The 13,714-nt window shown below is 39.6% G+C and overlaps 1 protein-coding gene across 1 annotated transcript in view; it reads right to left on the bottom strand.

Moving 5' to 3' along the window:
• Positions 1-1,066: 1,066 nt before the first annotated feature.
• LOC148057354 (chloride channel protein C-like) overlaps positions 1,067-13,714 on the bottom strand; it is a 102,094-nt gene continuing 89,446 nt past the window's right edge. Inside the window, exon 17 of the mRNA XM_087735850.1 lies at positions 1,067-1,329. Coding sequence (XP_087591976.1) covers positions 1,304-1,329 — 26 coding nt within the window. The 3' untranslated portion in view covers positions 1,067-1,303. The remainder of the gene's footprint in view (positions 1,330-13,714) is intronic.

Raw genomic sequence — 13,714 nt, forward strand, 5'->3', positions numbered from 1 at the left:
CTTCCTGGCACGGCAGTGGCAGAAAGTATGACACTGAGTTGTGAGGAGCTGAATTCACACTTGGTATGAAGTATGGCCTGCTGGCACCGTGAGGCCGCAGGTACAACTGTAATTTACACTCACTAGGAAGGCACTTTACCTTCACCAAACCAGCAACAGTATAAATAGGGCTCAGGATCCAAGGCTTGAAAGAATGAACCATTGTTTTTCTTAAGGCCATGTTTAAAAAAAAAAAAATAATAATCCCCCTATGTTTTTCTCCTGTGCTTTGCATGCTAGTCAGAATGCACTTTCCTGGGAAATGCATTATAATAACGGGCAATGTTTAGCATCACATTTGAAGTGAGCACATCCCAGTGATTAAAATCCAGGCAACAGAAATAAACACATCAGCAGGACACACTGCACAGTACTGAATTGGGACTTCTTTGGTTTATGACTTTCTTGAACATTAAATACTGTGTGAGAAAAACATTGTTCAAACTTAACCATCTGTATTTGGTTTCTTTTGAGTGCATTACAATCATCAGTAATCATTTTAAGCCTAAAATCAGAAAACCTGGTTGTACTTGTGGGAGACTAATTGCAGCAGTAAAAGGTGGCTTATGTAGCAATAGAATCATTTTATTTATTTTTTTAAGTGAATTTATTAGAAACTTCTTGTTTTTAAATGGGGCTACTCCATGTTAAAGTGGCACAGTCCATTATGTTAAGCTGAGAGAGAAATGGTTTCCCCTTAAACAGTCTTCTAGATATCAATAATTTTTTCCACACTGCAAAGTGGGAGGAAAGGTTTAAATTATTAAAATTTTCAAAACCAAAGACCTAGAGCAAAGAAAAAAACCCTGGAGTTCAAGGTCAACATTTTGCTTTGACAATTTCAAACCATATCTTTTCAATGCAACTTCTTAAAGATGCTATTAAGTTTAATTTTCTAAACAAAAAGTAATTTTGAATGAGAAAGCCATTCAGTTAGAAACCACCAAAACATTCTGACGGTTCCAAAACTTTATTTCCACAATAGTTTTCAAGTCAAGATATTTGTGAAAGCCAACCCTTTCCCACAAACAGTCTCAATTTCTGTGAATCAGCATGTTCCATCTTTGAACACTTTATTACCAGCATGACACAAAGGCTCCCACCTCACAAGACCTCTTCTCCATGAGCCTGTTACTCTCGCACCCTCCTGGGAGCTGCCACTGCAGCAAGCGCTCTGGGTTTAGGTTCTGCCCCTCATTGAGAGATGACATCTTGCTGCCAGCTGTGGTTCTCGGCAGAAGTCTTCTGTCTCTGCAGAAGTCTTCTATCTCTCCAGCCACATGCCAGAAGCTAACAGAGGAAGAACACAGGGTAAGAGAAATGCTGCACCTGCAAGCATTGCCTCATACCTGCCCCTTGGTTAGAGTTTCAGATCCTTAGAAAGGTCACTTGGAGAAGACCAGCATGAAGAGGAAGAAGCTGTCCATCCCACACACAGCTCCTTGAAATCTCACAGCCCCCTGTGCGTACAATAGTAGCCATCAGGACACCTGGTGGTATCACAATTATATTTTAATCATCTACACTGAAAAGCATTCAAATGGTCTCACCCATCTTTCGTCCCACCTCACTGGACAAAGTAACTCTGGCTTCCAGCTCATCCCCTGGGCCTTTTTGGCCAAGTCCCTGGTCCCAGGATGTCTGCTACCCCAGATACGTCACCTCAAGGCTCCCCAGCCTTAGCCTCAGGACAGACCCCTTGGCAGTCCAGCTTACAGCATCCCGGGGATCCTCTCATTCTCCTGGTTCCTTGTTCCCCATCCCAGAGTTAGCAGCTGCTCTCATTGCTCTTGAGCTCTACTCATAGAAATCCCAGCCCAGGCACAAAGGCTGGAAAAAACTGCCTTAATCCAGAGTAAAACTTTCTGCTCCACACATTACATCTACTTGGGTGTTGAACAAGTGACTAGCTGGTTGGACATGCCAGCGTCGTTCTGCAATCTTAGTAGCTTAACCAGTTGAGGCCATACACAGCAAAAGGCATGCAGGAGATACAGACAGTTCTGTACCCAAATAGGATAAAATCAAAACTTAGTTTCTAAACTGTGTGCAGAAAGACTGCCCACACCATCCCACTCTTCCTTTCTCTAGCACTGTCGGCATTAGGGGTTTTCTGTGTGTCTTGGGTGATTAAAGCCATCCAACCTTTGGCCTCATGCCTTATAACTCCACCCAAGGCATGTTGTAATTCCCTAGAAATGCACTGTTTGTCCTGTTTTATTGTTTAATTACACTCTGGCTTTATTTTATTGATACATGTCTGTTTCTTGACTAGCTACATGTGGGTTTTTATGCCCCTGAAGGAAAGACTGGGAGCACAGATGCCCTGCAACCATTGCTGTTACCAGAATTGCGGTGCTCAGCACCTGTCCCCTTCGATTTGCCTGCCTTGCTCACGCTCCCACTAGGAGAAGCATGGCCCTAGCAATTAGCACAGTGCCAGCAGCAAAGACTTATATTGTTCATATCTCAGAGTGTGCAACATCGTTGTGCCACGTTGTACATCCTCAGACTCCCAATTGCAAGTTATCCTTTACAACATCTTGGTAATTCCTTAAATTAACAGAAGTGAACATTGGTTAGTCATTCCCATGTCTAGGAATGAAATTTGCACTTTCTAGAAGTATACAGGTCTTAGGATGGAGGAAAAGCAAAGCTGCCTGATGCAGCTTCATTTCTCAAGGCTTGGCTTAGCTGAGCACACAGAGAAAACTGTGGTAGTACTAGACAAGCTGACAAGCTATCATCCAGTAGGAGGATAATTATTTCCACATCAAGAGTCCCAAGGTCATCACTCATATAAATTCCCATGGAAGTTAGTTGAGCAAAAGTTTGAAGAATTCCCCCCCCCCCCAAAAAATGAAAGTATCATGAGGGTATTTACCGTAAATTGCAAAATATAATCAAAGTTGGATGCTATGCTCTAGAATCACTCTCCTTCTTACTAGCCACCCTGATCTTACTCCTGTCTTTATTTTCCTCCAGTTTGATCAGTTGCAAGAAATGTAAGTCTTACCTAGCTGAGAAATTCTTTCAAATTGGAAACTGAATATTTAGACGTGTGTGAGGAAGGAGGAATAACAAGCACTTTCTGTAAACATCCCTTACCTCCTTCCATTTTGCCCTTTCAGAGAAGAGAATTTGCCATTTGGAGCCAGCAATGTCCTTTTGTTGCCTGCTTCTGGGTCCCAGTTGATCAGTATTTCCCAAAACACAGCACTGCTGTTTGAGAGTTGCACATTAGGCATCTAGAGTTCAACAATAACAGAATTCTTTCTGTTTTGGCAGAGCTTGTCTCAGTTTGGAAACTTTCAGCCTGAGTTTGATGTCACTTACAGCAGCCAATATGCCCATCCAAAAAAATAATGCTAAGTAAATAGAGTTACTGCAACTTCTGCTAAGGCAACGGACATCAGTATGTGTTTCCAAAACTTTTGGTAGTCTGGAGGTAACAAACAAATGATACAGATTTCATTAAATCTATAAGCATATATAGATATATTATACATATTTATTTAGTTTAACTGGTGGAAACTAAAATGTGTGCAACAGTCAGTTCTCAGGCACAGGGAAGGCCAATTGTCCTCATCACTTCTGCCAGAGCCTATAGAATCTATGCTGACATTAAGGAAATAATAAAAATAATGACCACCTAGTCCTTTTGGCTAACAGAAATCCTTCTGAGTGTGAAATTGCCAACCATGAACCAGAATACTTTTGTGAGTCTGCAGAAAGAGAGGCTGAAACAAGAACGGACAGGGTGTCTCTCCTATGTTAATTGTTAACTCAAAGGACTGCCCCAGGACATTGAAAATGCCCGTGTTGTTAGCTATTTATTGCACGGGAAGGAGGGGGAGACATGACCCTCTCTCTTCAAATCCCAGAAAGCATGGGAACGGGAAAAGAAAGCTAAAGTAACTGTTCATAAAATTCTGGCTAATATGCATGTCATTTGCATGACTATATACCTCTGTTCCCCTCACAAGAAAATATTACCTCTGCTTTTCACCTTGCGTCTTCTTTCCCTTTCATCCTTAATAAAAATTAACATTGATACACTGTCTTTAAACTAATGATTTGCACATGAAGTGTCATTTGCTACAAATTGATTTTTAGAGTTAGCCTGTAACCTCTAAAATAAAACATTATTAAACATCACCCCATACCATTACATGTCAAAAAACCTAAGGATGTTTGCCAGTTCAACGATCACGGACAACTTTACATGCTAAGAGATATTGAAATGGCTCCGTAAGTATTGTGGGCCGCTCACTAGACTGTTTTCCTAGCAGCCTGATGTTTCTTGGTAGTTATGGTATGACACATCAATCACAACACTTTTTAAGTATAGCCAACTTACAGAGTCTGTGAATCCCACAGCTGCAAGGGCTTGGAGAAGCAACTTGCAAAGTGACTTCAAAAAACTTAATTTTTGAGGGGAAAAGTTTCATTTAGACATTTCGATGCTTTTATCATCCTTTGAGTCTGCTTTTTTTTAAATTGGATTGGCTTCCTATGAAATCAGTCAATACTTAAGTACATGAATATTTATTTACTTGGCCTGTTACAAATAACAAGAAATCTATCCTGTATCTAAGCAAAGTCAGGGGTAGTTTCTGTTTAGTTGTCTGTCCCCTTCCTGTTCATTCCTAAAATTTATTTATCTTTTTGACCAGCTGTGAGCTAAAATTTGCATAGACCTGCCTGCAATTATTTCAAGGTCTCTTCCCTGAACAGTAACAGCTAATGTAGAGTCTAGCATTCGATAACATACAGTCTCAGCTGGTTTTCCTCCCTAAATGGATTATTTTGTATTTATTAACATAGAAGATCATCTGCCACTTCATCTTTCAGTCGTTAAGTGTTATGACCTTTTTCTACTGCCCTGCAAAGGACTCTCCAACTTGAATAAGCCAATCTCGTCCTTCATCCTCTCATAAATACACCGATAGGCCCATGTACGCAGACTAACCTAGTAAGACTCTAGTGGAAAAACCCCTTTACTTTGCAAACTTAAATTTTTACTTCTCATGTCCTTTTCAGAAGGGAACTTTCCCACTTACTGAACAACAGCATAATTTCATAAGAGGAATGGTGATGGCAGTGGATGTTTCTTGGAGAGGCAGCACACAGCATCCAACTGCCCTACGTTGACTCCTTCAGAAAAATCAGTGGAATAGTGAAGCAGGGCTACAAAACCACAACGGCAATCTTTCGTGACACATATCCCTGTGCCTCCTCACCTAATCTTCATTACTTAGCTTCCAACAGTCTGCCTGCCACAAAGTCAGACACTCTAGACTGGCAACACAAAGAGCCACTTTCCATCCCTCTACTAGTAACAGCTAGGACACATACTCCAGTTAACAATTTGGCAATTCCATATCTGTGTCATTTAAACTCCTGGGTAAGCAGCACCTGTCCTCAGAATTTCATTAAAATTATCTTATACTCAGCCTAAACTATTCTGTCTCAGTTTGAATATATTTCCTTGCCTCAGCTCCTGCAAAAAAATGTTGTAGTAGCTGTAAGCTCCTCCATACTATCAGTACAATGTTATCACATCTTTCATATACTGATTCTACAGATATACCAGTAGACTTTCAACTTCTAATGTGCTTGAAATAGTACAGTTAATTTATTTACTTCTATGTCTTTCGCAATTTTCTTCAAAATCTTCTTGGCATACCTTACTATGGTTTGACATGCATCTTGTGAAAATTTATTCTCTTTTGTACATTCCTTACTTGGAATGACTTCCACATATTCAGTTATGTCTTTTTATTTCTTTTATTCTTTTTTAGTCTGTTTAAATACCAATTTTCAGAGAGAAAATGCACACTATCTATCAAAAAGGCCCTAAAACCACCCCTTGTACTTCATGGCACTTCAAGAAATTAAACGTTTTAGCTGTTTTAATTTCCTTTCAGAGAAGTTTCCTCCGTTTTACCTAACACCTCTGTGGCTCTTTCTCCCACAAGAATGTTGAGCTTCAGTACATGATGACTGCTACTGCACTGACTCTGGTAGTTACCTTTTGGGCCATGTCCGGCACAGTAACTCAGGCCTAAATCACAAGCTGTTTCTACTCTTGTTTGTTCCTTGGCCATTTACTCTAAAATGTCATTCATGGTGTCAAAAAAAAAAAAAAAAGAAAGAGGCTCTGTCTTGTATGCCCATATGATGTTTATGCTGTCTATATAGAAACAAAGTTTTTCATTATTATTGTGATTTTTTACTCTCTCTCAGCATATCATGTTCATTGTTAGTTGCCCAACCAAGTGATTAATATTGTAACCACAACATTATAATATCCCTTCTAATTGGAATCCACAGGCATACTGTGATACAGTTAATTTATTTAGTTTGTTTCAACCTGAATTTTAATGTATTATGCCACTTCTCCATCAGCAAAGCTATTCTGTTATTCCCATATGCTTTCTATCCTAATATTATAGCCGCTTTCGTTCCTTCTACCTGTTGGCATACCTATTGGCATACTTGTATTAATACATCGTTTCTGAGCTTCCAAGTATGCCCAACACAAACAGGGTGCTTCCAGAGGGCTGAACAAAATTAGGGCACTTCTTTGTGGCCGATGATGGCCAGTGTGCCAGCTCTGCCTACATTCCATAGAAGTGGGAGAAGCCAGGTCTTGTCCTGCAGCCGTCGCAGAGGCACCAGCTAGGATGATGCTAGGTCCTCCCCATCTGGAAGGGAAGACTTAATTTCACAAGCAAAATCCCATACTAACATCACTGCCATCATTCAGGAGATCCATTATTCCTGCTTCCTGAACTGACAGTGCAAGAGGAGGAAGGATGAAGTCTTTGGTTTCTGCACAGCAAGGCATGCCCCCCAATCTGAGGTCAGGACCTAGACAGTTTAAAGGGAGGGAAAGACCTTTACTCTACTACCCTACAACCTAATCAAAGTCTCTCAACACTGCAAACTAGCGCATTTTAACAAGTTTTAACAATTAAGTTATTAACATGACAGTTTTTCCTGAAGAGAGCCTAGCTTTTCAGTTAAGAATGAAAGAGGAAAAACCCATGGAGTTCAAACATTTACCACCCTTGTCAAGAGACAACCCATTTTTAATAAGGCCTCTTTGACAGAAAAGCCAAGAGGTGTTGGTAACTTAAAAAGGAGCAACAAGTCCCTTCTTTCTTATTGCTTTTCTACGGTACAACCTAGAAATGCAACAGAAACATCAACTCCATTTGGACCAGCCTCCTGATCACACAAGCTATAACTTCTGGTTGATTTACAGTGCCTATCTTTTAGAAAGATATCTTGCTTTAAAGACTTCCTTACGGGTAGTCCACTATATACCTTAGCAATTTTTCCATAATTACTTACCCTTGCTTAACTTACTTATTTTTCAATTTATTACCAGGTTAAATCTGATTAGCTTTAAATGTCTAGTATTTAGACTTTGTAAACCCCCCTTGCCAAAGTAAAGAACCCTGAAGTATCACCTACTTTTGCTCAGATACATACTTGAAAAATTGAGATCAAGCCATCTTTAGTCTTTTTTTTTTCTGGACAGACCGAGTTGTGATGGTCTCCTGCTGTTGCATTGACGAAAAGAAGTGAGAAGCTAAAAGGAACCAGAGCAGAATCAAAGTGGGAGTGAAGATGAACAGTGATGATGCCAGTGTTGATTTACTCTTGCTTCCCTGAGGCAACTACTGTCCCAGTGTCCCATGATGCTGTGAGATGTGGAACACAACCAAACCCTCCAGCCACTTCAGTAAGTCCTCCAGGTACCAAAGCCAAAAACAACATCATGGGTGTGTCAACTTCATTAGAAATGATTCAAACAATCACACAATAGAAGCGTTTTGCATGGCTCAGCAAAAGATTATTCGAAGACTTAATTCCAAATCAAAGACATGCACATCTTTGTTTTACTGTTAACTGTTCAGCTATTAATAATTGCTTATATGATTCCACAAGTGAATGTAGCATTTAAAAAAAAAAAAATAGGATACGACCTGTTCTTTACAATGAAACATAATTTTAGCAAAACACCTGGAAAACAGACAGGCTTCTGCATTCAAGGAAACTAGTAAGGAACATGGCAACTTAACAGAGCAGATTCTGGATATAAAAACAAACAGGATCTCATTTCCCCCAATCCTACAGCACATGCATTATGTGTACATGTGAACAGGACGTCTCCACTCCACAGTCCATCATTTGAATAAAGAAGGCACCTTTCAGTTGCTGAGGCAACACACAAGCCAATAAATAGTAGACTTTTTTAAACCTGTCTGTCAAGAGAGTCACAAATACATTCCTATGCGTCCTTCTTTGGGCTCTGAAAGGAGGGTACTGACTTTGCAGTCTCCTTTTACTCTGACCGTCATGCAACTAGCTCAGTGAAAAGGAAGAGACTTCAGGAATAAAGCAAATTCAAGGAGCAGTTCTGGAGGGCCTGACTGATGATAAAGGTTTTGGCTTACAAGTTCAGATTGTAACCAGACAAAAAAAGTCTAGTGGTTTCAGCTGCACTTCTCCAACAGATGTCGTGCACTCCATACAGCACAACCAAGAGCTGATTCCAGAAGACCACCTGTTGAAGTCACTAAGGCTTTTCTCCAAAGTAAGGACTAAATAGGAACTGCAAGACTGACTCAAGATGCAAAAATAGAATATAAACTTAAACTAAGTAGGAACTGATGACTACAAAAAAAAAGCGGTAGAACGTGTTTGGAAGTATAAGCAAAAGGCAGAAAAATGACAGACGTGTACCACCATAAATGAAATATGCTTAGGCATGTTCCTAGTAGCAAAATAGAAAGTGTACTTCCTTTTCTATCAGTCATGCTACAGCAACCAACAAATCAAAGCAGATAAAATGTCATGTAAGATCTGCACTGATTTATTTTGTGGATTTGTTATTTTTTAGAACATAGTCATCCACAAATAAACCCAAATCAAATCTGCTATTGCTCTTCATCAGCAGGAGGGCGGACTGTAAGATTGGGAGCTTTTCAGACGTTATTTCTCTGCAATGCCGGTGGTCTTAGGGTCCTGGCCTTTTTAAACTTTTGTGCAAGCCAGACCAGCGTAACAGAGACTGAGAAGAATTAACACCATTACAATGGTAAGAGTCCAGAGCGTTATTAGTTACACCTAAAGAAATGGATCATATTTCCAAGTCACATTGAAATATAAGAATATTTCATGGCAATGTGTAGACTCAGTTTAAACAAAAATCATCAGTCACCGTAAAGCATATTGTTGTTTTCAAAAACTATAGACTAGATAAAAAAATAACATGTAAGAATATGAAATTTAGCTAAGCAAAAAAACATAACCAGGGCTTCTGAAAACCCTCTTTAAGATCAACGTCTAATTTACAGAGCACAGAGATACTACATTTATCTGTTAACTATCTGCTCATGAAAGCTTAATTCTGCTTGACTTCAGCATATGCAATTCCCACCAACAACAATGGAGAGCTGTGAGCATATATTGAGAGAACAGGCAGCATTATAAATAAAATGTTGATACAAATGTTCAGCTTTCTAATAATTCCCCCCTCAAGATACTAAGTTTTATGAAATTCTTTAATTGCCTATATTCATTCTTGGATATATGGCAGATTTTAAGGATTGTAAAAATATAAAACTAAGGAAATTACATTCTTGAGCATAAACCATGTGTGCCAAGGTTGTAAGAATGATATAAAAGATAACCATTATATACCAATGCCTTACAATATCACCATAACTTCGGGGCTGTCTTTTGCTTTCTAGGTATATACCTCTTTCTAACAGTACACGTAAGTTGTGCTGAAGCAGCACTGCTTATCTTGTTATGTGCACTGTGTGACTCTAAAACTGTCATTTTATCCTGATTAAAATGCAACATAAGAAAAATTTATTTTCACACTCAGCACTCCTAGACCTAAGATGATGTGCACTGAAATAGAGACATGCCTTATTACTTCTACATGCACTGATGTCTTAGAACAAAGATGAAAGAATATTGAAATTGTATCTCAAATTCCTGGTATCCTAAACTGTAACTTCCTTCTCTGCATTGTACAGGTTTATATTTTAGGCAGCTGGGATTCTGGCTTTTCCATTTCAATTCATGCAAACTGCATATTTTCACAAGATTTATCTTAAACTCTTAGACAAAGAATTTGATAAAGCATCAGTGATTTGATTTTAGTAATTATTCACAAGTATTTTAATGAAATTTCATTTAGATGATTACTGATAGAAACTAATAGTTGAATGTTTCTCTCATTCAAGCAGTATTTCAAAATCAAACACCAGCTCATTAATAATAACCAAAATTTACCTCTTGCTCATGTTTCCAAAGGCTATTTAGAGGACATTTCATATGGCCCAAACAGATATGTTTGATTTTCCCGCCTTGTTCAGAGGGCATCAGTGATTGACTCAGGTTTGGGGCTAGGCCACTCAGAAATGTACCAGCAAGCCTTCTCAGAATTTTTCTGCTATCCTTATCCTGCATAAACATCTGAATCATGATATATTATCAGTAAAAGCTAGACAATACTGATTTATTTTCTGCCCAACAAGCAAAAATAGATGACAAACTAATAGTTAGGACACTCTTAAGTCCTCTCTAAATCTATGCCTGTTTTAAACACAGATTTCCATTGTCAAACTGCTGATCATTTTTGATGTCTGTAGAAAGTTTCTGTCCATCCAGTGCATGGAGAGTCCAGACAACCAACATAAAATAGAAAACAGTGAACTCCACTGTGGAAGCTGGGAGAATGAAAATTGCATACCGAATTGCCATCGGCTGAAAAACATTGCCAGATCTGGACCTGTGTATGCTACTTGCTCCAAATAAGGTAGTTTCTTCAAAAGGGAGGTTAAGAAGGTTAAGCAGCAAATGCACAAAGAAAGTTGAGATAGGAATCCTTTGGCTTTACTGCTTGCCACACCATCAGTGCCAGAGAAATGGCTTCACAAGTCACGTTGGGAATATGAATGAACGATCTCTGTGCAGTCACTAGAAGTGAGACTAACCACAAAAGTGCTAGCATAATAAGACAGATTCAGTGGAAAGCTTTATTTTCATCATTTTCCTCAAAAGATTTGGGCTCTTTGGAAGTTTCTTGGGTTTTGCTTCTTTTAAACACAAAGAAAAACATGCATCTCTTAGAAGCACCTGTTTCTCTGACAATGAGAAACGACTGAATTCAGATAACTTCAAATACGCTATTCTCAATTTCTCCCCCCGAAGAAATAAAAATACCTTGAAAAGGAAACAGTTACTTGGAACTAGTGATCACCTGCATCTAAGCAGGTATTACAGTCTACTAATTTAGACAAATATACACAATGTTACTCTTACCATGTCCTCCCGTCACCTTGTCTTCCCCACTGACTAGTCTAATCACTTCTTGGTCAGATGGCTAATACTAGACTCCAGTCCCACGGGGGACGGGACTGTCTTTGACCTTTTCCTTCAGCGTTTACAGCACAGGAAATGCGCTAGCAATAATAATAATAATTTCATTAAAATCTTCTTCTATACTCCTAAACCACTTCAAGGGGAAAACTACTACAAATACCGAAATTCAGCATCAGATGAATGACACGCTTTCTTGTTCACACACAAAGCCTCACTAGCTCTCTAAAGAAAACACATCTGACAGAGGTCCTTAACCAACAGCAGAGCCACCACAAACACGCAGACTTCCTTGCAGAAGACAGGAAAGCGAGAAGCTCCTGGTCCTGATTCCCAGAGTCTAACTTTCTCCTCCCTGCTCTTCTTGATACCCAGGGCTTGGTTTTTTTCTGGATTACAACTGGTGAGGCACAGCGGATCTCCATGAGCTGCCCTGCTCACTGCAGCTGGGTAGCAGCCCCATGACTCCTTGGTGGGCCGTTAGAGAGCTCACCCGGGGACCGAGGTCTCCCGGGCAGCTTGCTCCTGCCAGTTCTCCAGACGGGCTGCTAAGGCCAGGAGGGCAGACCACACAGGCTGCTGCAAGCACTGCCACAGCAAATGTCGCCACTCTTGCAACACACTAGACTCCCATGCCTAGGGAGCTGCTCATGTAAATAGTCTGTCGCTTTTCATCCTTAGACCCTACCTCAGCAAAACATTTATACATGAAGAAGTGCACACTTACACACATTGCTATGCTGCAAAGCAACACATTAAAGACTTGTTCAATCAGAGATTTACTTTGAAGTAGGTTAAGGTTTCAAGCTTTTTTTTTTTTTTTTTCTGGAAAGATTAAAACTCAGAAAACAGAGAAAACACCAAAAAGAAAAAAAATCCATAAAAATAGACACAAAGACCTTTTTGTCCAACAAGAATCTTGCAGTAATTATTTCAATACTGACTGAAATACTTCACTGGATATTGGGACTTGGTGTGAGTATACAGTTGGTCCGGTAAGCTTGTCCACCTAAACTAAGCTTTAATTTGTGAAAAATTTGGCCTTTAGGATGAATACCCTAAAAAGCCCTGGTTATTTTGCAGCCTCAAAATAAATTAGCTCTTCATCCTTGAACATCTTGGGTGAGCTGAAGGCAAGCCTCTTATTTGTTTTTTATTCCTGGCATTTATAGGAGGAGACAAAAATCAAAATACTGATGTTGCTTAACAATTTATGGTTTTAGTTATCATAGACTTGAAAGTATCTTATATTTGCTACATGAGCTCTTTCATTCTTATATATTTGTCTTATCATACACCACACATCATTTCATGGCTACAACAGCACATGGAATCCACAAATACCATAAACCATCGCTCTTTGTCTGCAAACTGATGTGTGCCAACTACAGCGTATAAGATAATGAAACACTTCACATATTATTGGCAAAGTATATGAGCTGTTAAATATGGGACCTCACAGTCTCACAGCCAAACACCTGGCAAAGTTCAAATGAATTCCACAGGTTTGGTAAAAGCTCATTTTTTGTCACTTATTCCGTGTCTACCCAGAGGCATTTTGGTTGTATAAAAGTCAAGTATTTATAGTTCAGTGCCTGGGGAGGAGCATCTTTCCCATCAGCCTCCCCAAATGAAAAGCAAACCAAAAAGCATCACTTAAGATTCTGCCAAAATAAGCCGCCTTTGGAGGCTGAAAATGTTTGGCAAGACCGCCATGCCACAGCCAGCATTTTCTGTCCTGTTTTTGCCCAGTCATTCAACTCAACTTGGATCAGTGGAACATCATGAAAAAGGTCTTTCTAAACACCTTCTGTTCAAGGCAAAACAGGACACTCTGTCATAAGTGAACCTGCTCATTGCTTTCTCTCTTCAGCCTGAGAAGTTCAGACAGCCTGGATGAGTCACAGAGAACTTAAAGATGACTTCTGGGGTATTCAGCCAAATAAATACCAAATTTCAGAAGTTTCGAAGCCTAACCATCTGTATGAGCATCTCTTCAGAATGAGTGTTACAAAGCTCCTTCTACATACAGACAGCCCGCTCTGCAGGATCAAGTGGTTTGAAATTCCCATTTGACTTCAAAAAGTCTGGTGACTGCTTAACACAGATTTTGTTTCCTAAATGCATACTAACATATGTGAAGAGCATTCTTTTCCCAAACCAAACATTTCCAAGTCTATGGTATATTTTGCTGCACAGGTATGCTTACTCATAGCCTACTGTCACCTTGAAAGTGACATGCGTGCCCATGCCGACAGGAAAA

Source organism: Nipponia nippon, unplaced genomic scaffold, assembly GCF_047370975.1.
Source record: "Nipponia nippon isolate SJK-2023a ecotype South Korea unplaced genomic scaffold, ASM4737097v1 scaffold_1, whole genome shotgun sequence".
In the NCBI taxonomy this organism is placed as follows: domain Eukaryota; kingdom Metazoa; phylum Chordata; class Aves; order Pelecaniformes; family Threskiornithidae; genus Nipponia; species Nipponia nippon.